Source organism: Crassostrea angulata, chromosome 1, assembly GCF_025612915.1.
Source record: "Crassostrea angulata isolate pt1a10 chromosome 1, ASM2561291v2, whole genome shotgun sequence".
NCBI classification, from domain to species: Eukaryota; Metazoa; Mollusca; class Bivalvia; order Ostreida; family Ostreidae; genus Magallana; species Magallana angulata.
In genome coordinates this window covers 47,273,031-47,298,866 of record NC_069111.1, presented here as the reverse complement: position 1 = coordinate 47,298,866, position 25,836 = coordinate 47,273,031, and the positions used below count along the sequence as shown (strand labels likewise).

Here is a 25,836-nt window from a genome sequence, read left to right as displayed (position 1 = left end):
ACTGTGTTATTCAATTCAAATATCACTGGGTATTATCTGATTCAAATATCACATGGTGTATTCAGAAAAAAATATCACTGGGCATTGTTTATGATATCCCTTTGTATAATCTAATTGATGTAAATATCATTGGGTTTAGATATCGTGGAGAATCATCTGATTCAGCTATCCCTTGGTTTTGTCACATGTAGATATAACTGAGCAGTGTCTGGTTTTATCAGATTTAAATATCACTATGTATTATATGATTCATAAACCACTTGGTTTTGGCTGATTCAGATATCACATGGTATTTTAAAATTCAGATATAACTGAGCATTGTTTGTCTGAGATATCTCTTGTTATTAAATAAATTTATTTATTGCCTTAAATATGAAATAAGTAATTCAATATCATATAAATTATAATATAATAATATAATTCAATATAATTAATTCAAATAAGTTATAATAAAAAGTATTATTCAATTCAGATATCACTTGGTAATATATGATTCAGATATCACTGAGTTATGTGTTTTTTATGTCACTAGACAATAGGCATTGTCTGCTTCAGATATTACAGGGAAATGTTTGATTTAGATATCACTGGGACTGGTCTGATTCAGATATCACTTGGTATTATCTGGTTCAGACATCACCAGGTATTCCTATTCAGTAATCGCCAGGTATTATAAATCAAATTCATTATATATCAAACGTATAAATTACAACTGCATGATCATCTATTACATCAATTTATTTGGTGAGGAGGAAAATCCCTTAGCCTTGAGCTTGACTGGTCTGCGTTCAAGATCATAGCTGCTACGTAGCGCTACGTAGTTGAACGTACGTAAGCTAGCCTAGCCGCTAGATATATATTCGTTGCCTAATTATTTTATGCTAAGCATCAAATTCAAGATGGCCACCCTAGTAACCATTTTGTATCAAACATGAAATCTATTTTATATTTAGTGATATTTTATTTATCCTTTCATGTATAATGAATTTTAACATGTAAATTTCCGCTTGAAATTAACAAATCATGTCGATGTCTTTAGTTGAATATTTCCAACTTCAAATCTGAGACCTAGCGGTCCGTTCAATAGACCTAGATATCTACGACCTAGCGGTTAGGCTAGCTGCCACGATCTTGAACGCAGCCCTGGTGTTTTTGAATTTTATCTGCAGAAGCAATTTCAATACTGTTTACCAACTTTTATTCATGTGCGGGAATTTTTTGTATGTTCGCGATAGCCTCATCGTCATGAATATTTCTCTGGTATATTTTTTTTCCAAATCATTTACATCTTGATCGACAGTCAATCACCCCAAAATAGTTTTTCTATGTTGAATCGCGAAATAAAGTCCTCGCGAATACATGAAAGTTAGTATTAGCATTGACTGCTATTGACTTCAAATTTGTCTTTTAGAATATAAATTCACAAGCTTGGTTGCCACACTGACAGGGCCTACATTTTGATATTAAATTTTTCAGTTGGTCATCAAAACGACGATGTTTTGTTACAATATAGCAATCAAAACACTTTCTAAATCTTAGAATAAACCTTTATGAAAACGTCCAAACAAATTCGAAAAATCGTTCAAACATTCTTTTAAGTTTTACAAACTTTTTAAAAATTTAATTGTACAATGGATTAATCGATTTTCTAGCTAATGCCCCAGTCCAATTTATTCAGTATACGTTAGTATGAATTCGGTACCTATCGATATATATATATAATAGTTGATTAAAAAGAGTTGTCTCTCTTTAAACATCTACATTAAACAGGTTTGAAAGTGGGAGCGTATGTCTATAATTTCACTCTTAATTTCCTTATTTTCACTTCAATTTTTTACGTGAGTGCAAGGAAGCGGTGTAAATTTTTTAACTCCATGATACTAGTAATTCAATCTTCTATAATATGTATATCAAGAAAATGTCTGTTGCGAGAAAAAAAGTGGGAGTTATATACCCCCCCCCCCCCATGCTACCTGCCTGATAAATAAAAGAGAGAGTGAGAGAGAGAGAGAGAGAGAGAGAGGGAGAGAGAGAGAGAGAAATGATTCAGAGATAGCAGTGAGTCATGTGTTCATTCATTCATCTCACTTTTCAAACTCTTGCTTCTACGGTGGTATATATATACTACAGACGGGCAGCGAAGTCAATCGACTTTTATGAGAAACAATTCAAACTTCGGGTAAGGAAGAGTATTACATTCTCTATTTTTATCATAATGCACGGAGTTTTAATTTTTTTTTTTTTTTTTTTTTTTTTTTTTTTTTTTAGAGTTTTTCATTCTAGTTGAGAACCAACTGAAATATTGACAACTACATGTATTTGTAATTCAGTTTGAACTACTAATTTAAGAGCGCATTTTATAACACGAAGTTCTAACTTGACTTGACTTTCCTTGTTGCACTAAGTAACTAATTAAATTACAAGTGCGCGATGAAGGCAGTTATTTGATTTTCTTTTGTGTGTGTGTTTGTATCTATATATACATAAGTTACAAGTGCATGATGAAGGCAGTTAATTTGATTTTCTTTAGTATATATTAAAAAATCTGTGTATATATACATGCGTGTAAATATGATCAAATTCAGATCCCGTACAGTTACACTGTAGATGTGCATGGATCTACTGGTTTAGATCCGCCTATCGGATTTGCTAATTAATTCTGGTTATATACTGGTTATATGCATGATTATATACAAACCACTTCAGTAAAAAGTGTAATTATACAATTATTTATCTGCATTTATTTTCACCAACAGTTTCTAATCTGGTTCTTTTTTCACCGGTGGGTGATTCACCTTGATACCGTTATGTCTATAATATTACCTTATATGGTAAAACCCCCGATTTACTTAAAAATTATGAAATAAAAATAGAACAAAATATTTGTTGTGTTAATATGTAAATAATGTTTAACAAATCCCTTAATTAAAGTGTATAGTTTTTCCAATTAAGGAATTAATGTATTTTTGTTTATTCATGTACGTCTTTCCCCCTTTTAGAACCTCCTGAGTTTGCGACTTCCGTTTTTTTGTGTCACGTGACCTTACAGTCCCACCCTTAGCAAGTACACTGTACACTGAGACAGTCCTCCAACTATCAAGATGTCGGTACGACAAACTCTAGCAATTACAGACGATCAGCTATGTGAATTAATGGAAACATTTAGTTCGGTAAGTGTATATTGTCGTGTTATGTCGTCTGATTGTGTGAGACGCAGAGACCGATCGCTGGGGGTCCCATTCACTCACTCCAAGCCGGTCATAGGGGGTAGCCATATTTTTTGTTGTCATTCTAGTGATGTCACCCGTAAACTTCAAAAATGTTTTGATGTTGTGTTTACAAAAAACAAGTCTTTCCTTTCACACTTTTGATATATCTTGATATTGTAACCGGTATGAAAATCGGCTGGGATATGGCAGTCCTTTTTTCGACTCGATTGACAGTGGAAAAGACATTTCAAGAAGCTGTTATCCCAGCAGGCTGCAAGTGTATACTCTCAGTGTAAAGATATAAACACTAAAACTGTATTATACACTTGAGTTTTTACAAAACATGATGAAAAATGGTGACTACATCTGAAGTTTCATTTGTTCATTTACTCTTTAGAATTAGTTAAAATTCAAGGTAGGCTTAACATCATGAATAAACTCATTATGTAGATTTGTTACTTATTATTCATTTAAATGCCCATTATTTCAAGTTGCATGTCTATGTATTATGTAAAAAGATATTCTCTTTTAATAATAACAATAACTTCTGACAATCTTTTAAGAAGATTACTGCTTGTGTATAGATATTTGTTTTACATATATCAAACTCATACTGATATGATGTCATCTTAGAGAACAAGCAACATTTATATGTTTTATCTATAGAGAGTGGACTGCTTCCTGTATATATCTACTACAGATGTGTAAATGAGTTGACCTGTCATAGGTGATTGATGCACTTTGACGCATTCATTAGGTGTAAAGGTGACCCATACAAATACATGCCTAGTGTCATTGCAAATGTACACTGCCTAAGACTAACTGACCATAACCATTCCCTGTTGATATTCAAAAGTAACATGATTATTGTCCATTAAAATAAGTATATACAGAGGTAAGCATGAAATGCAACTTAAACAAGTTTGTGGCAGTAAGTTGTTTTCTTTATTTGCGCATTTATGAATCATACAATGGTATCATTTAAACCAGACTAGACGTACTAAGTCTTAAAACTGTTTCCCCTCTAGTTATTTCCTTTTTCACTTGGTCCCCATTGTTATTCATTTACTTAAGCCAACAAGGAAATGACAGACTAATCTTCTTATCTGTTTAAATATTATCAAGCCAAGAGAAGGAGAAAAAGCCTGGTGTTTTTGTGCTTTTCACAAAAAAAATATATCACTTATTGAACTTGAGGAAATATTCAGAACATGACAGGAAGAATTTATAGGAAGTTTTAGAAAGGAAGGAGGAGGGGGTTGATGTTACAGTAGATTTTTGTCAAAATTCATTTTTTAAATTGCCACTTGTTTTTAAATTGAATGAAGTATTCCAAGGAAAAAAAAGTTTTTAAATTGTATAGGACAATTTTTACTTGTTACATCTTTTAATGTTTCTTTTTATAGCCATAGATTAAGCAAAGACCTTATTTCACAGAAAGGATTCATAATTTGCTGTAAAAGTTCTCATGACCTTGTCGACAAAATTCTCAAATATGATGCATACTATATCTGATTCTATATCACTTATATGAGAGGATTGTTTAAGAGGTCCATGTAATCTTTATGATCACTAAATATCAAACAATAAAAAGATATTGTGCCCCATGCAAGTTCTCATATCTTTTATAGCATATCTGGTGTGAACAGAAGTTCATTCAAACCTCAAAATATGATAAATCATTCCAGCTTTACTCTTGTGAGGTGGAATAAGTGCTCTCAGAGAAAAAAGACAGTCAGCAAATATGGGTCTCCAAGTAGTAAAAAACATTGACACAAGGTAGAGAGGGTTATCTGTATATAGGGGCAGTCTGAGGCCCGACAGGTAGTCGGACACCTTGTAACAAAACAATGGCTAGATACACTGAAGGGAAGAGCGAGGATGTCTGAGTCAATGTATCTGTTTGGTTTGGTGGCCATTAAAGAGTTGTAGGTTTGTAGTGTTTGTCTGTAGAGAATCGGCAAATTCCTACGTGTAGGAGTTAATCCACATGTAGTGTGACGGGGGAGATGAGGCTTTTTGAAGGGAATGTATTGGAAGTAGGAGATATTCAAGTGAGGGTGGGACATTTGTCCACGGCAAAAAGATTTACTGGGTGAAATACATCAGGATCACAATTACATGCTATTCTGGCAGTGAAAAAATACATGTAGTTTTTAACATTCCCATAGAAAAATAAATATTTTAATGAATGATATATTTGTATCTTTTTTTATTCTTTATAAAATGTCCTATGATATTAAGGAAGATGAGTTATGGAAAACATTGAATCTGTAACAAACTTAGTTAATGCATTAAATCCCCAAACGTGCATTTTTTTTTACTAACAGTGTTTAAAATTAGGTAGAAAATGCCTGGTGCAGCATAGTTGTTTCACCTAATTCATGTTAGTAATGCTAATTTAGTTTGAGCGGAACATGATGCAGCATCAGGAACCCTTCAATAGGACATGACACAGGAAGATTATACAATTGGTGGTTTTCCGCTGACGCTATTCTGGTCAAGTGGCTAAATAAGGATGATGTATATACGCTTGTCTTCTATCGACTATCAAGGGTCTGAGTTGTCTCCTGTGATTTTTCCTTGTATCCACACACAGACAGCAACTTCCTTTTAAGTTGATGGTTTTTTTTGTGAAGTTTAGAAAGATTCAAAGGATAGATAATTTATTTAAAACTAAAATAAGAGGTCTATTAACTTTGAAATTTTCAAATCAGGTTTATTTTCATATAATGACAAATTGAGATAATTTTTTTGCCCTTTTAGCATTTTTTAGGCCAGTCAAGGAATCTCTCTATATATAGCAAGAGTTAGGAATAAAAGGTTGGAAAAGTTGATGATAATATCAATGATTTACGTAAAAGGGAGAAAAATGACAAACACGTGTGAATTCAAAGATCATATTTTAATAGTGGAAATCGGCTGATATTGACACTTGAACTTGAGAGTTTATGAATAGTCTTATCAGGTTATATTAGATATTTATTTAGGAATTTCCTAGCACTGGGTAGAGATTTAGTGTGAGCCAAACCCAATACATGTACGGTATAGTAAATAGTTTAGAACTGTGATTAAAATGGAGGGCATCATTTGTATGTCAGTTGATTTTGGGCGTTGGTCAGAGTTCTTTTTTTTATATAAACTCCTGTTACAATGTGGTGAGGAAGGCATGTGTATTACCCAAGTATAACAGGTACCAAAGTGGTACGTAGGTGTGTGCATGCCTTGACGAATGACATATCAGATAAGATTGATTATTGTGAGAATTTATAATAAGAGATAACTTTGATTTCTTCTCATAAGCACATCTCCTTGTATTGATCCCAAAATTTGGACCCCACCTGCATTCTTCATGCATTACTGCCGTTCCTGGGTTCAACCTTTAGTTTATTGCTTGTAAGCTAGATCTGTAGTAAAATAGCCTCGACAATTGTAATCCTGCTCATTCAGGTATTGGAGGTGTAATCAGCATATCATTTAAATATCAGGAATGGGGTCCTCTGTTGTAAAAGAGCTTATAAAAGTGTGGGGATAAACTCCATAAGAAAGAGTATAACAAGTTGTTTTACAATACTTAACACAGTTTTATGCATCTGTCACTCCTCAAAAGTCCCTGTTATTTACATTATGAGGTCAGAGGAGTTTACACCTTGTATTAAGTCTGTCGTAGCATAACCAGTCTGAGCTTTGAAAATATTTTGGAAGGAAAGGTGTTCCGTGTGTAATAGTGTGTGGATGCCATTGAAGGTTTAAAAAGTTGTCAAACTGGTTTTGATTTGTCTATTTGAGCTGAAAAGTAGGACACATACGTAAGATTGCATGCATAACCCTGATTAGACTTTAACACCAGCAAGTTATGAACAGAGGGTTGTATGGGATTAGGCACAGGGCGAATGATAATGTGTCAACATAAAGATTGTAAATAATAAGTAAACAGATCTAGATTGCTGATATGTAAATCTTAAGTTATAGGTTTTAACTCATTGATTGCCGTAGTACTAAAAACCTAGACCATAACGCACCATACTGCTGAATTTGCAAGTGATAATAGGGAGGTTTAAGGTTCATGAATAATTGAGGGTAGCACCTTACAAACATTTCAGGTTACTAACCTAAGAACCTAGCTTTTGTGGTGTAGTTTTATTTGTCGATTTTTTTCAAAGACTGGTAATAATCTAAGTGTATGAACATGAGTGAATGATGCCCTTGTGTATAAAAATCACCATCAAATCATGGAAATCTTTATATTTTTTAGTACATATTGAATGTGTGTTAAATTGACATTGCACATAAAAATATATTGTGTTCAATTTGTTTAGCTAGCAAGGTCAGAGAGAAAATTCTAATTATAGAAATTGCGCATCTAATTGAGTTGATTATTAAGTAGTTAGTATGGACAGGAGGGGGGGGGGGGGGGTCGAAGGACAAAACTTTTGTTGTATAAAGGACATAAGGACCGCATGTTGGCAGGCTGGTATAAGACACATAGTAGATCATTGTTTATTTTGGGGGAAACTTGTTTACTTTGTAGAACTGATCAACCTCCAATCTATTACAGAGCTGTCAACATAGGAGAGGACTTCTGCATTTAATCTCTCTATTCATGGAAGAATTACCTAAGCAAATACACAGAAAGACTGGCCCTTGTGTTGTCCAGTAACAGATTATCAGACACAAAAGTGGAGAAACTAACTTCAAATATTTCACCCGACTATTACTGATTTTAAACATTCTGGTTGTGTGCCTATTCTTTTTTGAGAAGTGGACGGGCATAACTGACAGTCTGGACGTAGGCTATGCCTGTCCACTATCTCAAAAGATATAGTTGTATGCCTTAATCAGCCAAGATTTGCAGATATTTGAGAATTCACCAATATTTACCACATTTATTCTGACAAGACGGATGCTTATTGCTCTAATTTGTCTGTATGATCTTTTTAAAGCTTGGATTACATGCTAAAGACTATATTGGTCTCGCCTCAGATGTTCATAACTAGCTCTAAATGGGCCTTTTTATTAGCCAAGAAGTCCTCAAGATGTTTTATCCAGCATTTTTAGTGTCATCATCATATAAACGCACATGTCTGTAGCCAGAGGGGGCTAACTTTATGAGTTATGGTGTATCCTAATTGGTATTGTAGCTATAAACATATTGTAAACAAAATCGTCTGGAGGCATGCTTGGTCCATGTATATAGTGGCCGCCCTTTGTTCTTGAAGGGAAGTGGACAGCGATCTAGCTGATCACCCATAAATGACGATGTAAGTGGTATGAAGAAGAAAAGATAGCTGGTGAAGGGGCTGCTGCTAAGTGACAGATATTTGACTCACAAGTGGAGGCATAAGGATCCACTTCCACATCATGTTACACTGATTTGACAGATTGAAACTAGAGAGCAAAGAATTGTTTCTGAGGAGCGTTTTAATGCTCTATTGAATTAAAGAATTGGCTTTTAATGTCCTTTCAAATGAGGGGTGAATGTCTTAAAGTCTTGAGTCAGTGCTCCTGATGCTGGGCCCAGTGAGTCATCTCAAATTATTCATTTTAAACTTGACTTTGACTGACAGATGTAGACAGACAGCTGTGTTGAGGTGTTCAGGTCCTGATAAGAGAAGAATGCTGTGCTGGGGAAAAAATGTTCCAGTATAGAATTGAGAACCCCTTTCTCTAGCTCCACAGGAATGTTTTAGACTAGGGGAAAATCTGTCCTAACAATGGCTTTTTTTGATGAAAACAAAAAATAAAGAAGTGAAATAAAATAGAATAAAGCTGCAGTAATTATATACATTTACATATCAGAATATGTATGTGTATTGGTTTTTGAGCAGTTTCTAGCTAGCTAGATTATCTATTTGTGTAAATCCTGGTTAATAAGTGGTCTCATTAATATTTTTTTTGTCACAAAAACAGGTTTTTCCTGTGCCTTAACTTCCCTTCCAATAGCCTGACAATTATGTATATGTTGTAAACTCAGCAGTTTATGTTGTCTGACAAACATTACCTTAAATGTAACATGAGTACATGTATATATGTACCTATATTAGATTAAATGTAACATGAGTACATGTATATATGTACCTATATTAGATTACATGTAACATGAGTACATGTATATATGTACCTATATAGATTGATGTTATTTACTTGTACCTAATTTGTTCTCTGAGCCATATAAGATGCTTTATTTTAACATTACATCAATTTCTACACTTTAAACACTCTACACAAAAATTAGGATTTCTTTATGTTCAATGTTAAACATTGAGAGTTTATGTTTGATATGATAGTAATCTATGTGATGTTGACTTATCTATGTGATGTTGACTTATCTATGTGATGTTGACTTATCTATGTGATGTTGACTTTCTCAGATTGACAAAGATGGCAGTGGCACTATAGATGTATCAGAACTACAGCAGGCATTGGAGCTCTGTGGGCTCAAAATACCCAACTACCAAGTCCGTGACCTCATCGCAAAGTATGACTCGAAGGTCAAGGACGGCCAAATTGACATTGAAGAATTCAAACAGGTATAAGCATCTAGCTAGGTAATTTGTATGCATGCATTAAGCCTGGATAGTGACTTCTGTATGTAGATGATTTGCTGAGTGAAGTGATATATTCTGTACATGAACCAGTGCCTGTTTATCCCCAGAGGCTACGACAGAGTAATCTTGATAACTGGTAGATTAGGCACACGTCTGTTATCTACCTATCACCACATGCATTTTGTGCATTCGAGTCAAGCCTCTTGAAATTATGATTTTTGTCAGGCATTTTTTGAATTACATGTAACATAATGTGATGAATAAGCACCGGTTGTTGACATAAAGACTTGTCAATACTATTGTCCTCAACAATGATGTGCACTCATCTACATCAGTGATAAAGAATTTCAGACCCTGAGGAATTTTAAATTTTCTTTCACTCTTGGTAGCTGACACAACTTAAATGTCTTGATATTTTTGTAATCTGGCTATGAATTATGTCATGACCATTATGCACCATTGGCAGTTTATTTCGGTCCTGCTTAAGTATATTGACATTGCATTTCACAACACATTTTTTCCTTCAATGAATCACATATAGTTAGATTAATGTTATACAGTAAAAACGAATATATCATTTCATTTGATATGGGAAACAGGGAAGGGTTGCCATCTGAATTTTGTAGCATGAACATTTCTGTGTTCAAAAATGTTTTGTTTGATACCCAATATGTGTGACATTTTTGCATTTATACTAACCTGTTGACAACTCTTGCTGTATTGCACTGACAATAGATGTATGCTGACTTGAAAGAGGAAAGGGATATTGGAATAACATTTAAGAAACAAGTTCAAACGCGAAAAGATGTGGAGACCATGGGGGGGAGTTCCCAGGCCTCAGTTGAGGGCACCACCCACACTGTGCGCAAGGAAGAACAGAAGGCCTTCGCTGATTGGATCAACAGGTAGAGTAATGTTAAAATTGTCTAATAATGGCCGAAACCACTTTTGCAGATCTACGCCGACCTGAAGAGCACAGATCACGGTATTCACTGGAAAACTGTGATCAAATCGCGGAAAAATGTCGAATCTCTTGGGGGACTTTCTCAGGCTTCCGTAGAGGGCACCACACATAGTGTAAAAAAAGAAGATCAATTAGCATTTGCGGACTGGATAAATAGGTAGCACACGAGTGTGCCAGTGTGCTGTGCTTCATGCATTAAAGATTTTTTGTTTGTGTTACGTCAACTTGTCACCAGCTTGCTAACTTTCTCCTTTTAATATTTAAATTAAAAAAATTGTTTATTCCTTTTCCATACTAAAGTTGACTCTATTTTAAGTGCACTTTGTATTTTATGGTTTGTGCACAGTGTGTGTTGCTCCTGAACAAATTAATAACTTTGTGTGTTTCTGTTTTCATTTTTCATGGGTTCAGTATTTTGTCCGTCAAATTATGACAAGTTTACATTTTGCTAGACTAGACCATATGATTCATCTCTAGGTTAGGCTAGATGCCTCATAAATATTTTACCTCTTGAACTTGACTTTTAATCTCTTCAACAAGGTAATTTGTTTTTAATGTGCATTAAAATTAAGATATAATAGGTAAGTGCACATTGTTGTAAGCTATCCTGTTTGAAATGACATGTTGGAAATTCAGAAGAAAGCCAAAGACCATGGCATAATTAAAGCTGCTAAATTTGATACATATTGCCATAATGAATAAAATGAACGTAAGAAAAGTAACAAATGTAAAGGGTAATGTCCATATTATGCTATATAATAAGATGTGTGGTAGATATTCTCAAAATGATTTATATTCACAAAATGATTTAATTGGATTATTACAAGCAATATCTGATCATGAATATTGTTGTTGTTAGACTTATTTTAAACCACATAATTTCATAATATTGTAAATTGTTTTTTTATCAAAACATTTTTATATTTTGGGTTGTTTCTCATGCATTTCATTGGCTGTTTGGTCAGGGCTTTGGCGGATGACCCAGACTGTGCCAAGTATCTCCCCCTATCCTCCAGCGGGGAAGATCTCTACAAGAACACCCAGGACGGCATCCTTCTGTGGTGAGTAGAAGTGGCTTAATAAATGACATGTTAGCAACAAAGCTATTGGAAACACAAGAAATCCACACTCACTGGCTATTATAATGTTATTGTTGAAAGTCTCTATTGCTTAGGAGGGCAGTTATTGTATTTTAAGTATTTTATCAAGTAGAAAAACAATTGGTTGTTGTCTCCATTAAGTTAAAACTGACTTGAGATGCTACCAATGGCATATACTTCCTGCTGGAAACACAGTGTGGCACTGATTTTATGAAATGTACATTTTTCATTAACTGACCTTAAAAGGGAAGTTTTGTATCTAGACAATGCACATATATTTTATGCATGCAGGGTTTCTTCCTGCAATGTACTGTTGTACTCTCTCGATGAGGAAAATGCTCTCTTTCCTTTTATACTCATATCATAACAGATAAATTTACAGTCATTGGGGGACCATTTGTTTCAGAATATTTTTCTTGCATTTAAAGGAAGAAAAAGTTGCATAATAAAAATGTGAATAGATGCATATTATGCAATTGTTGATTCTTTGGAAAGGAGATTTGTCTTAAATTAACATAATCTAATTAATCACTCAAGTCTCACTCAAGTATTACATTTTACACCACCTTACACAACATGTGTCACAAATAAATTACATAATCTGCAGGGCTTTAAAAAAAATAAAAACTGTATTTTTTTGATTGAGCTTCCCAGAGCCATAGAAAATTCCATAAAGAGGTAGGTTATCTGATACTTTTGTTGGTAAACTACAGACACCATGTTTCATGGAATCTAATACGTGTACCAACGTTGAGTGGGGCCTTTTTATTTTTATTTTTTTCTAAAAAAAAGGTCCTTGGCACTTAAAAAGAAAGGGACACTCAAAGGACAGATACTGTAGTACTGGTCCTATATTAGTGCATGTGGTATCTTAAAAAACACTTGTACAACCATCTGTCGGTAATTGATTCGAGTTGTGAGCCCCAACAATGAACAGATGTAACCAGAAACAAAATCTATTGGGCTCCATTGTGTTTGACAAAACCTCAGGTCAGCTTGTAGGCCAGTTTGCAATGTTTGAGGTTGGGTAACATTTTGTGTTATGGCAGCCATAGTATTTGTCAATGAATGAACTCCTACAACTGTGGCTTTAAATGGAAAATCTGTAAAACAGAAAAACTTACTTCATAAATACGACTAAGTTATCATTGTATAATGCACCTTACAAATATGATGCAGAATTTATCTATAAAACAAGCTACCCAAGATGTCCATTTTTTATTTTCCTTCACACACACAAACACACACTAAAGATCTTGGGCATTTTTTTGCAGTAAACTTATCAACAAATCTGTACCAGACACCATTGATGAGCGAGCCATCAACAAGACAAACCTCAGCATTTATCGTAGGGCCGAAAACCACAATCTGGCTCTGATGTCAGCACAGTCTATTGGCTGCAACATTGTCAACATTGGAGACGATGACTTAGAGAAATGTAAACCCCATCTTGTCCTGGGACTTTTATGGCAGGTCATCAGGGTATGTGTCCTAGATAATGCATTGTCTTAAATCTAAAGTGGAAAGCTTGTAATGGCATGTGTTAAAAAAATACAGTTCCTTTTAAAAGGTTTTGTTTTGTGGATTTATTGCAATCAAAAATAGTCGCTAAAGTTTCGATGCAAAGAGTATTTGCTTTAAGCTTTTTTGATGATATAAAGTAAGATTGAAATGACTTGTTTGGTAGATTGGTCTGTTGAGCGATATCAACCTTGCCAACCACCCTGGTCTCATCAATCTCTTGGAGGATGGAGAAACCCCCGAGGATCTGAAGAAGCTGTCCCCTGAACAGATCCTGATCCGATGGGTCAACTATCATCTCCGTAATGCAGGCGTGGATCGCAGAATTAGGAATTTCCAGGAAGACATCAAGGTATTGCTCAAATTGGTTAAATTTGTAATATTCTTGTATGTGATCCTGCTCAACAATAATAAACTGTTGAATTTGAGTAACATATACACCAAAATTCAATTTTTAAATTTGGATGTGCTCAGATATAAGTTATCGTTTAACCTGTCTTTAGGATAATAAAATCTGGATGACTTCAGTTTTCAGTCCTTTTTTGAGGTAAAGTGGTGTTAAAATTTATCAATGTCCATCAGGATATAGTTTATGCACACTACTTTTACTTTCTATTTCAGGACTCTGAGGCTTACTGCTACTTATTGGAGCAAATTGCTCCAAGAGAGAATGGTGTGATGTCTGGCCCACCCCTGTCTGTAAGTTTGGATTAAAATATAATCAAATGTACACATTGCATACTGTCAAAATCCAACAGAGGAACAATACCCAAATTTTTTTGTGCAAAATCTTTAATTTAAATTTATGTTAATAGATGTGTGTAAGAAAGAATGGAATTAAAAATAAAAACAGCCTTACATACATCTTATAAAATGATATTAAAGATACATGATTATAATGCAAACAAATCAGGAAGACAAAAAGTGATGTTTTAAAAAAAGATTAACAGATCCATTCTTAGTACCAGTAGTGGTTTATGGATACAATGTTATCTTACAGGAACATAACCTGGAGCAGAGAGCCGAACTTATGTTGCAAGAAGCTGACAAAATCGGATGTCGCAGCTTTGTCTCGCCAAAGGACGTCACATCTGGGAACTACAAGCTCAACATGGCCTTTGTGGCTAACCTATTTAACCAGTACCCAGCCCTGGAGCCCCCAGAGGATATGGAAATGGATGTAGTGGAGGAAACTCGGGAGGAAAAAAGTAAAAATTCAGGATGACAAACAATTGTCATTGTTACTTCCTATTGGTTGTACTTCCATCATTTTTGAGCAGTAATTGAATTTTGAATTGTGTATCTTTGGGTCAATTTATTATGATGAACATTGAAATTGGTCTTTGGTAAAAAGGTTATTGATGAGTTATAAGGTTCTTCCTCATACTTGGAGATAATGAAGTGTTGGGAAAGTTTTGTGAATTTTCTGTTAATGCCTGCAGGCAGATATACTATGAGATACTTTGATACTATGAGATGTTTTGAAATATTTTTTTTCATTGTATTTAGCATACAGGAACTGGATGAACAGTTTGGGGGTACAACCATATGTGCATTACCTGTACTCCGACCTACAAGATGGTCTGGTCTACTTTAAATTATACGACATAATCAGACCTGGGGTAGTCAACTGGAAGAAAGTCATCCAGAAGTTCAACAAATTAAAAATCAACTTTGAAAAATTAGGTAATCAAATATCTCCAAATTGTTATTTACATTGGAATGAAAATATAGAAAATTTCATCAACAGACTTGTAAATATGATATTACTGTTTGTTTGCAGAAAACTGTAATTATGTGGTAGCCTTAGGAAAAGAATGCAAATTTTCCTTGGTCGGAATCAGTGGAGCTGATATTAATGAGGGAAACCCCACCCTTACACTGGGTTAGTATATTTACTAATGTTTTGATACCAATGAGGGAAACCCCACCCTTACACTGGGTAAGTATATGTACTAATGCTTAATACTTTGAAACCAGTGATGATAAAAATCCATCATTTTGTCAGGAAAATGAGTTAAAAAAAGTAAGAATTTAAAGTCTTTGAGAAGTGCTTTACAAAAGTATACATGTTCCAATACTTGTGTTAAAGAGGGATGCCTACCATTTCCTTGTACCGGTACATGTATTGCTCTTGTGGTCTTCCATGAATGAGGGAAATGAAATGAAATGCATATTAAAATCCTTCTACACCATAAAGTTGTTTTCATTATCAAAAAGGGACTTTTCCTCATTGCACTTATAATTTTGAATAGAATAGCTTGTTATGATAAGTGTTAGTGGGCTTGTGATGTAGAGCTGTGGGATTGTTACGTAATCAGTGTCAGTGTTGCTTTTCCCAATACATGGTTGAAGGATTTGTTGTATGGAGCTTGAGTTTGACTCTTCCTTTTACAGGGTTGGTATGGCAGCTGATGAGGGCCTACACACTGAGTATCCTGAGACAGCTGGCTGGAGGCGACTCCCTGATCAATGATGCAGCTATCATTGAATGGGCTAATGCCAAGGTAAACCAACACGTCTCTCTCTCTCTCTCTCTCTTTTCCTCTTTCTCTTTCTCTCTCTGAGACAATTCAGAAATAACACTCTTCTCTTTGATTGTTTCTTCATCATATTGCAGATACATGTATATGTCTTTATTTTTTTTCTTTTGGAAATTATGAAAATCAATGATTGTAATCATGTATCGAATTATGAAAATTGTTTTTTGTAATGTACATGTCAAGTAAGGGTATAAAATCATTGGAAGTTAAAACTTCAGTAAGTAATAAATGTTTTAAAATTAAAATTTTCCAGTTAAAAGAGGGAGGTAAAAAGAGCAGTTTCAGTGGATTTAATGACAGCACCTTGTCTGACGGCAGAACCATCATTGATCTGATTGACTGCATCAGGCGAGGAATGATCAACTACGACCTTGTGAAGGATGGGGCGTCGGAGGAGGTGAGTCTGTCTGATCAGTCAGGTGTTCACTAACCACAAGATTTATCATTCTTTAATGCAAAAGACACATTCATCTTGTAAAAGTGCAATGAAAATGTTGCATAACATTTACATTTTTCAGTGTCTTTGCCTGCGATAACACCACATATCGATTTTGTAATATACAGTCCAAAAAATTCAAATAATGTATAATTGGGACACAAGTGGGGATAGCTTATTCACAATCAAATATTTAATTGTAGAATTGCTAGAAATTATATAAATATAAGGAATCATTCCTTGAATATTATGAGGTGATAATTTTGGTCGGGGCATGATCAAATCGACTATAAAGTCCTTTGGGCTTTATTGGATTTTATCACACCCCTTCCAAAATTATTGCATCATAATACTCAAAGAAGAATTCCTTATTCCTTAAAAAAATTGTAATTAAGCTGATTAACATTTTTGGGTTTTTACACATTACAAAAGAAATTCTACAATAGAATTTTCCAGATTACTTGGTATTAATTTATGCAAATCACATATATTTCCTGAAACTGTGATAAATGATTTCCTTAAAATCATGGTTATACAATATGTAACAACACAGCCTGGAGTTTGATATGCCATCTGTGTGATTATTTTGCAGTTATCTCTTGTTAACATGCTGCAACTTAATGAGAACATTCAAGTGAGCCTTAAATAAAAATTATCACCGTTTCCAATTACTTTTAGGAGAAGATGTCCAATGCCAAGTATGCCATCTCCATGGCCAGAAAAGCAGGAGCTAAGGTGTATGCACTACCAGAGGACATTGTTGATGTTAAACAAAAAATGATAATGACCATATTTGCCTGTCTTATGGCTCGGGATATGAGAAGTCAACAGAATGGCGAAACATCATAGAAACCTAACACCCCAAGATCAACTCACATTTTTATGATTGTACAAAAGACATCAAAAAATAGCTTCAGATTTTTTTTCTCTCTCAAATCAGTAGATTTCTGGAAGGTGATATATACATGCATCTGGAAATGCTAGAGAGTTTTTTTAGAATGGTGGTTTGTTAATCATACAAAACCAGAGGAATTATCACAGGACATGCATGTGACATTATTTTGTTCTAGTTTATCTGTTATGTACTGAACATGTATCAATTTTTTTTTCTTTTCTACTTATTTTTTAATTTATGCAAATTATTCATCTTAGCAATAAACTAAATAAAAAGCACATGCTCATGTACTTAATTGTTGGAGGTGTGTTGTATGATGGGAAATGTGGACCAAAACGACCCAAGCTATGCAAAAGGGACCATCTTCGCAGCTACATAACTGCTTGAATAGACATCTTTAAGGGAAGCAGACTTCTTTGAATAGTTAATAATTCTGTTTTGATGTGTGAACAATAGAAAGTATACACTTGGTATACTTATGGTACAATGTTATCTGTGATTTTTCATCACCTTTTATTACTGAATTATCATGACATATTAAGCAATCATAGAGAGAGATTTTGTGATGCATATACCTGTCTCTGTAGTTTAGATAAAGCCGTATACCCGTAGAGATACTTGTTGATTAGATCTGAGTTATTTACATCTGAATGGATACACCAGAATGGATTGTTCCAGATGGTAATGCTTCCAATTTACATTCCTGTTAGAGTTGGAAATGTTATTCATTTGTTAAGTTTGGGAAAATAGATGTCTTCTTGAGATATTTTTGGGGACATTTTTTGACACTGCTTGATTGAACCATGTTCAGAGGGTTTGGCATGCTACTGTGTACAAATAAAAAAAATGTATGTGTGAATCTATTCATTAATATCATTTATATGAAGTATTCATTTTAAACCATCAAATATTTTTTATCTGTTTAAACAAATGCTGTTATTTACATTATGCTTGAATAAATGAATAAATATTTGAAAAAATATAACATTTGTACATTCTAGATTTATAATAAAACTTTTTCTGAAAGAAAGAGCTAGTTTTGCTTGACTTTGATTCAACAGGGCCCCAAAGTCAAAGGAAGTTCTACTATTCTTAAATATTATAGGTTTTATTCCTTCATTCAACTGAAAAACAATAATTTGAAATGTAACGCTATACTTTAATTACTAAAGGAAATTTAGGAACCGTTATAACTTTAGGACATCACATACATGTACCTTGTCTCAAGACCATCTCAAGTTGTAAAATTTCGAGTTACATTCATTGTTTTAATTACTACTTTTAGCCAAAATATTATTCGAATGACCTTGGTTAAGTAGTAAATCTACATCGCATTAGATGACCCATGCGTGATCATTCTTAATATTTTTCACCCCATTCTGAGAAAAGAATCTTAAATTAAAAAAATTCGCAATGTTGATTAAACTGTATTTATGTAATTTTGAGATACAATACAGCTATATTACCGAACGTGTATTCTGTAAGTTGCAGATTAAAGGGAAATTGGTTCTGTTTGTACATGTAACTTTAAACTCTAAGAAATTCGCCTGTTTATGTTATATATGTACTTCAATGACAAGATTATCAAACGCTAATTTACACTCAAAGAATACACGCGTGTTTTTAAAATAATTATTTGCTTGTAAGCCAATGCTGTCCTGTAACGTATTTTCTTTACACAAAATAGCAGTTATTTGGATTTCTGGTTTTGTTTCTTTTGGTTTTTAAACTAAAATTGTGTGTGTGTGTGTGTGTGTTTTTAATAGGCATGTCGTGTTAACTACCGACACGTATAATTTTTTCTGGCAAAATGTTTAAGGATTTATCCCTGTACAAGTGTCTCAAATTAATTCGATCTGTATATATATGAATATATGTGAAAAATAAGAATGTTTTTGTAGGTAAGGATATCCTAATTTAAGATGTTCCTTAGTTACCGTCGAGCTACATCAAGCTATTCCCAACTTTTTTAATTTCTTAAGTGAAATCTTAGGAACGAAATTAAAGTTCATCTCAGTGAAGATTTCTGAACATGCCTGCTGGTCTATATTATACACCGGAAAGGTAGTTTCCGACAACTTCATTTATTTATCCAACGATGCCATGGATGCTTAAAAAATAATTTTTGTAAGATTTATCTAACATTTTATCCCTGAATAAACGACACTATATAATTTTATGATGGGGAGAACTCATCAACATAACCGCATCTAGCTGAGCAGACCACAGCAGTAGGCCTACTCCCATTGAATGTATCAGAGGAAAAAATACATCTGGAACTCAATTTTCTACCGACAGTTTTTTCTTCTTTTTTTTGGTTTCCCCCAATAAAAAGAACAAGTTGTTGAGGATTTAATGTTGCTTTTGTGATTGTTCAGATAAATGTATCGTCATTAACTAAAATGTACATTAATTGGTTCTTTTTAAACAAAGTCTCACTTATAAATGAACAAAATCATTAATTTCTCCGATGTATATGTTGTTAACTTGTATATTCTGAAGCTGTAATAACATTTTCAAGTATAAAAATATCAATGAAAACCCCAACACCACACCAAGTAAAATTTAAAAAAAAAGGAAAAATTAAAAATGATATTTTATTATGAACAAAACAAATGGTTTTATACTACATGCATACTATATATCTTAACATTTCTAGTGCGCGACAATATTCACAAAGAAATAAGTTTCTTGCGAATATTTATCAACCACAATTTTCTGATAACATCATGGACTAATGAGTAACATATGTTCTATAGCTAATTCTGATATGGTTATTTGAATTGCGTATATAAAAGCTGAACTGCTTTGTCTTTGTATGTAAAAATGGTATAAAGCAAGTTTTGACCAAAAAGAAAAGAAATGCATGAATCTTTCTTGGTAATACAATATACATGTGGGTATTGCATGGTATGATGGCACACGGGTTACATTGGCACGCATATTAATGGAGAATACATGAATAATCCATATTGGATTTGTAGTCATCTACATAAAAAAAATAACAGAGAGAATAATAAAGTTGGTCAAATTAAGTCATTGAAAATAGGAAGCACTTTGTGTGTTTTAATATTTTTAAACAACGGATCCTTTTTGATTTTTACTTTTACAGTTTTCATTAAAATGTGTTGCTTGGATTTTAAGGAATCATATGAAGTAATAACTTGAAAATTATTCTAACAAGATAAGGATTTATCCGCCCTTTCTTAGCGGAGCTATCGGGTCCCTTTGAAGAATACGGCTTCCCGGGAAGGAGATAGGTACATATGATTTCTTTCGTTTGAGGGACGAATTAGACAGAAATCAATTTCTACTTGGTATAATAATGAATTAATTATCCGGATATATAAGGTTTTCATTCGAATACCTGTTTGTGTCACCTGGTTCTTAAGAACCGGTTTCTTAGCAAGGCTATATAAAGAATTGCTCAGGTGTTAAATACCAGTTTAGGACGACACGTACAGCGGAAAGTTTAAATTTTCATATTTGTTTTATTAAATAGATAAATCATGTGATCCAACTTTATGCCATAATTATGTGTCTGTACATTTAATATGCCAAATATTAAATAGCTGCAGCGTGTCGTTGCTAATTCCACACAATGTGTTGTTATTTACTAGTATCATAGTATTCAGCTTTCATTTGGAAAGTAATGAATGGATTTAACGGAGAACTAGTCTACATATAAATGCACACGTGAAAAAGACAAACATTTTCTTGACGATTAATTTTACATTGATATATGATTACATAAAAGATTATTGGGTTTTTAGGGTCAGCAACATTAAAACAACAAACAAAAGTATTAATCAAATTGGTTACACAAAGAGTGATATATGCACATGATAAATAGGCAAGATGTGGCCAAAAAAATACTAGTAATGATTTTGATTTAGAAATTAAATTGCACGAGTCATTTATAAGACTACCAAGTTTGTTAAATTCGGACATATAATTGTATGATTATTAAATAGTCTAAACCCTCCTTTGGTATTTCCCACAACCATGAAATAAACTTTACGCCAGTTAAAATCACATACTAAAATACTATATGGCACGTAAATATATTTAAATATAACTTAATCTATAAGAATATGTATCTACATGTCTTATCAATTGTATTTGCGCATGGATTAAGTTTCACACAAAACGGCAAGATTAACGAATACATTTGCAAAAGCCGATTACACAGTGTTGGAACAGACAACACATAGTTCTACACTATAGTAAATGGAAGTCAGTTTCATCTCGAGTGACTTTTGATTCTCTGCTCTGCTTTGCTATATTTTTAGTAAGAAAGCAGATTGTTTTCAATGTCCCTACAATTTGCAAGTATCACAGAACCTTTTGCATTATATGTTCTTCCGAATAACAGTTGAAAAAAAAAATAGAAATGGAAATCACATTTTTAGCTGATTATTTGAGAGTAATCACACATTAAACATATCTGGATATTTGACTGAATATGAAGAAGATAAACAAGAAGTTTTGTTCTGTCTGTTTGATCCGAATCTTGTAATGAGTTGTTCTTGTTAATCACGGTAAGTGGTGTTCGAAATCCGCTTCCGCTGATGACGTAACATTGCTCTCAACGTCTTCCCGGCGTTTTCAAAATTATCGGATGCGTCACCTGAAAGAAGTCACAACTTATACAGAAACCGAGTAACACTGTTCGCATGTATGTATTTTCTGACATAATTCTACATCATCAGCTTTTTAATATTGTTGTCTAATAGAACTACTGTACAAAGAAGTACAAACTACAAAGGCAGCTAGAATAAAATAGTACATTGTAATATTCTACACCGATTGGTGTTTCTAAAATGAGGCTGCAAAATAATTTTCAAATAAATAGAGGGTACTTTTTCACTAGCACTAAAATATAGAAGTGTAGATAAATATAACTTGCATGCATCATCAGAAAAACAATGCAATACTGCAATAAGAGACTCGTGTTTGGGCTATTGAAACAGGCTAAGCAGGCCAAAAAGAACAGGAAAGTAGTTGCACCTTTTTAGGGTCTTAGTACTGCGTGGTAATAGCAAATAGCAAAAATCACAATTTTTGTTTTCTTATTAATGTTAAATACTTTTTTACTATAAAATTTTCAACGAAAACTCCCTGAAATATTGAATACATGAAGGGCGAAAATATCACCTTATTCGTATGGTTCCAGCATGTCATTAAAGGCGTCTGTGATCTCCTGCACAACTGGAAAAGGACAGGAATCAGCATGTATTACAACAAAATCCAAAATCAGCATCTTAGTAACAGACCAAATCTGGACAGACCCCTAGTGACATATGGAGGGATATGAATGTCATTTCGACGCGCATCATTCACAGCAACCCAATTTATTATTTGGTCTTCTGAAGAAGCGCTAATACTTTTTTTCAATTGCAATATAGTTCTCGAGGTAAATAGAGATTTTGTTAAGCGATTTGGATTGTTTACTATAGTAGGTCTTCACACAAAAAAGTTCTCGCGTAAAGTTCATTCAGTTTGATCAACAAATTGTTATTAGCAGATGGGACGATTAAAAAAAATTCGTTCTCTAATTTAAATAGTAATCTTCATTACTTATTACAGAAATGAAAATACATGTAAACTGTAATAAAGATCGACACTCTGGGGAGAAACTGCTGAAATTCAATCTGAAAGCTGAAAAACAAACCGGCGTTTGGCTCTACGGCTACGAGTGGACGGGATTCTGAGATATAACCAAGTAACAAGTTATTTTCTCGGGTTCTTATATTTATTTGTATAGCAAATGCTAAAGAAGCAGAGAAGCGTGCACCCTACATGGGAGTATACTTCATCAACCACTTACTCTCCGAGTCGGAGTAGTCGGCCACTTCTACTGAGTCGTCTTTACGGTCGGCCATTTCTTTCCTTTTGTGCAGAATCGCCTGTAACTCCTTCCCGCCACTGCGTGCTGTCTTATACTGAAAAATAATTGTTTGAAATTTATCTCCCGGAATCTCATTTCTAAATTTCTGAATCGTTTTATTTGATAGTTTCTTTCTTCTGCAACGCAAATACTTGTAACTTTCGAAGGTACATGCGTGTATCATCATTTCAACTTCATTTGAAATTACCCCTTCTTTGTTTTTCTGGACCAATATTTGGCTCTCGAGTCTCTGTGCCTCTTGCTGACCAATAAGCCGATCCATCTCTTTCTTCTTTAGACGGAACATATCCTCTCCATTGTAACCCCGAAACACTCGTATACAACTAGATTGTAAAGAAAAAACACTAAAACACATAAGTATTAAAAGAGAGAAAAGATGAAGTCATCTTGTTTTATAATCCTTTTATGCGTACTTTTCAGAAAACCCTTTGGTATCCAACCAGTCTGCGACCTCGTCCACGGATGACCTTGCAGTAATGACCCTGACCTGTTGGCGTTCTCTCTGTGGTTTCTGACCTGACTTTGGACCTATGTTCATGCGTTGTTGGAGTTCGTCGTGAAGGTCATCTCTTTTCTTATCTGTATCAAATAAGGTTCTTAAATCATCGTCACTATCTCAATACGTTTGATCATGTCTGATCTGTCTGTCTCTCTCTGTATGTTTGTCTGTGTGTGTGTGTGTGTCTCTCTCTCTCTCTTTCTCTCTCTCTCTCTCTCTCTCTCACCTTTTTGTCCCCGGAGTGGCGGGGGTTTTGTAGCAGGGACCGGGGGTGGTTCTCTCTGCCGTGGTGACTTATTGCTGTATCTTGATGGCGGGTCGTCGTAGCGTGGTGCTGGAGGGTCACTACGTTTCGGTGGCGGGGAATTTCGTCTTTTCTGTCGATTTGACCTTGACCTTTCCCTGTCACTACTGTCTCGACTCCAGCCGTCACTATCGTCTCGAGGACTGCGCGGACTGTTCCGTCTATCACTGCTGCGTCTGTTGAAAACATCACAACTTTCTTTTACTTAACTTCTATACAGTAACTCTATAAAAAATGAATGTCCCATTATACCCCATCGATTTATGATGATTCAATGAATAAATACGGGTAGGTTTCCCTACCATACTATAGAGATCTTGAACCATTTGTATAAAGACAGTTTGCACCTCATAAATGTATAGACCTGTTTGGCTTATAGAAATAATGTTCACATGCTGGATTTATAACAGGTTGTTTTGAAAATATAATTCTTGTGCACAATTGTATTTTCAAAAATGTATAGTTTTCATTTATACTACTGTTGAACATGTTCCTGTACTATAATGAATAATGTGTGAACTTGTTGAACCCACCCATAGGATCGTCGATCTTCGTCACTGGCACTCCCGCTGCTGTAGTCGTCGCTATAGTTACGGCGCCTGTTGCTAGGTTTCCGCTGCTTTCTGTCATCACGGTCGTCTGGGGACATTTTCAATGCACACAGTTTATATGGTTATTCTTAAATCCATGTTTTATGAACCCTTAAACAACTATACTGGTTAATCTAGATGACACGATCGTTCTTGGACACAACTGAATCACCCTTTCTATTACACAACTAGATCGCCCTATCTATGACACAAGTGGGTCGCCCTTGCTAAGACGCACTTGGATTGGCCCATTTATGACACAACTAGATCGCCCTATCTAAAACACAACTAAATCGCCCTATCTATGACACAAATAATGAAATTGAATAGACCTATCTACAAGTCAATTAGATCGACCGTTCTATGGCACAACTGGATCGCCCTATCTATGACTGGATGGACATATCTATGAGGAAACTGGATGAACCTATCCACAGAGAGATGGTACGAGATTCATCTTCCATAAATGAAAAGTCAAGTTCTTATAGCCCGGATATAAATTTTCAAGATTTGATACGGCGAGGAAACATGTTGTTTGCTGATAAATTGTTTCATGTGTAAAAAAAAAAGACTCAGATTATCTTTATACCTCATAAACATTCATTAACTTGCCGGAATTCACTGTACATATATAGAAACACATATTTGTTCAATTTCATTGCTTGACAATTTTAACGAGTCCCATTCCAGAAATTGTTGACAGTTGAAGGTTGGGAAGAAATCTAGGGCTAAACTCAAGCTGATCTTTAAAGTGTTAGTGCATTTAAGGCAAACGCCAAAAATGCCACCTGGTTTTAAAATGTTGAGAGGTTTTGTGTACCTTCAAGTAGCCTGTTAATGGCTTAAATCTTTGTACTAGTTTAGGAGGATTGTCTGTTGGTGTTTTTATCTCCATGAACCAAGTTTTTAAACCGCCATGAGTCATACGTGTGTCCTCCATCAGTCTATTGACCAATATACTACTGTGTGTCTACCAGTTTTATTTAGTTGGTTACGTGCTTTCTGAATTTTTTTCACATTAATGATACTAACAAGGAGGCAGCCAGAATCCATGGACAATTTAGAACTACGTAATGATACCTAATCGTAACAGAAACGTCATATAGCATTATAAGTATTCAAAATAAAAAAACTTTGGTGACTTCTCAGTACAAGCAATGTAAGATTTAAAAACACCCATTGATTTGTGAAATATGTTTATCAATTAAATAAATTACGGATCAATTAATCTCGTGCATAATCTTCAAACAAAGTGTATTGCAAATATTGCAACGGATATGTCGTATAGTATTTGCAATTGAAATTGCTCTGTTGAC

The 25,836-nt window shown here is 34.3% G+C and overlaps 2 protein-coding genes across 17 annotated transcripts in view; one reads left to right on the top strand and one right to left on the bottom strand.

Moving 5' to 3' along the window:
• Positions 1-3,005: 3,005 nt before the first annotated feature.
• Positions 3,006-18,201, top strand: LOC128182947 (plastin-3-like). 2 transcript variants are annotated; one of them, XM_052851735.1, is made up of 13 exons: positions 3,006-3,170; positions 9,581-9,739; positions 10,712-10,878; positions 11,687-11,782; positions 13,096-13,303; positions 13,509-13,694; positions 13,964-14,041; positions 14,343-14,550; positions 14,852-15,028; positions 15,126-15,227; positions 15,740-15,849; positions 16,139-16,282; positions 17,000-18,201. In XM_052851735.1, the coding sequence occupies exons 1-13, from the start codon at positions 3,102-3,104 to the stop codon at positions 17,168-17,170; spliced, it is 1,875 nt and encodes a 624-aa protein (XP_052707695.1). In that variant the 5' UTR covers positions 3,006-3,101; the 3' UTR covers positions 17,171-18,201. The 2 variants fall into 2 exon arrangements, with proteins under 2 accessions (XP_052707695.1, XP_052707692.1); XM_052851732.1 differs by lacking the exon at positions 10,712-10,878 and adding an exon at positions 10,493-10,662.
• A 1,598-nt stretch (positions 18,202-19,799) lies between these two features.
• The window catches only part of LOC128164466 (epidermal growth factor receptor kinase substrate 8-like), a 37,743-nt gene continuing 31,706 nt past the window's right edge, over positions 19,800-25,836 (bottom strand). For 14 of the 15 annotated variants that reach the window (XM_052828303.1, XM_052828327.1, XM_052828410.1 and 11 more), the window contains 6 exons: positions 24,464-24,569; positions 23,853-24,106; positions 23,541-23,706; positions 23,315-23,450; positions 23,047-23,161; positions 19,800-21,846 (listed from right to left, as the gene is read on the bottom strand). In XM_052828303.1, the coding sequence (XP_052684263.1) occupies positions 21,749-21,846; positions 23,047-23,161; positions 23,315-23,450; positions 23,541-23,706; positions 23,853-24,106; positions 24,464-24,569 (875 nt within the window). In that variant the 3' untranslated portion in view covers positions 19,800-21,748. Of the gene's footprint in view, positions 21,847-22,373; positions 22,428-23,046; positions 23,162-23,314; positions 23,451-23,540; positions 23,707-23,852; positions 24,107-24,463; positions 24,570-25,836 lie in introns of all 15 variants that reach the window. The other variant, XM_052828356.1, reaches the window with a different exon arrangement.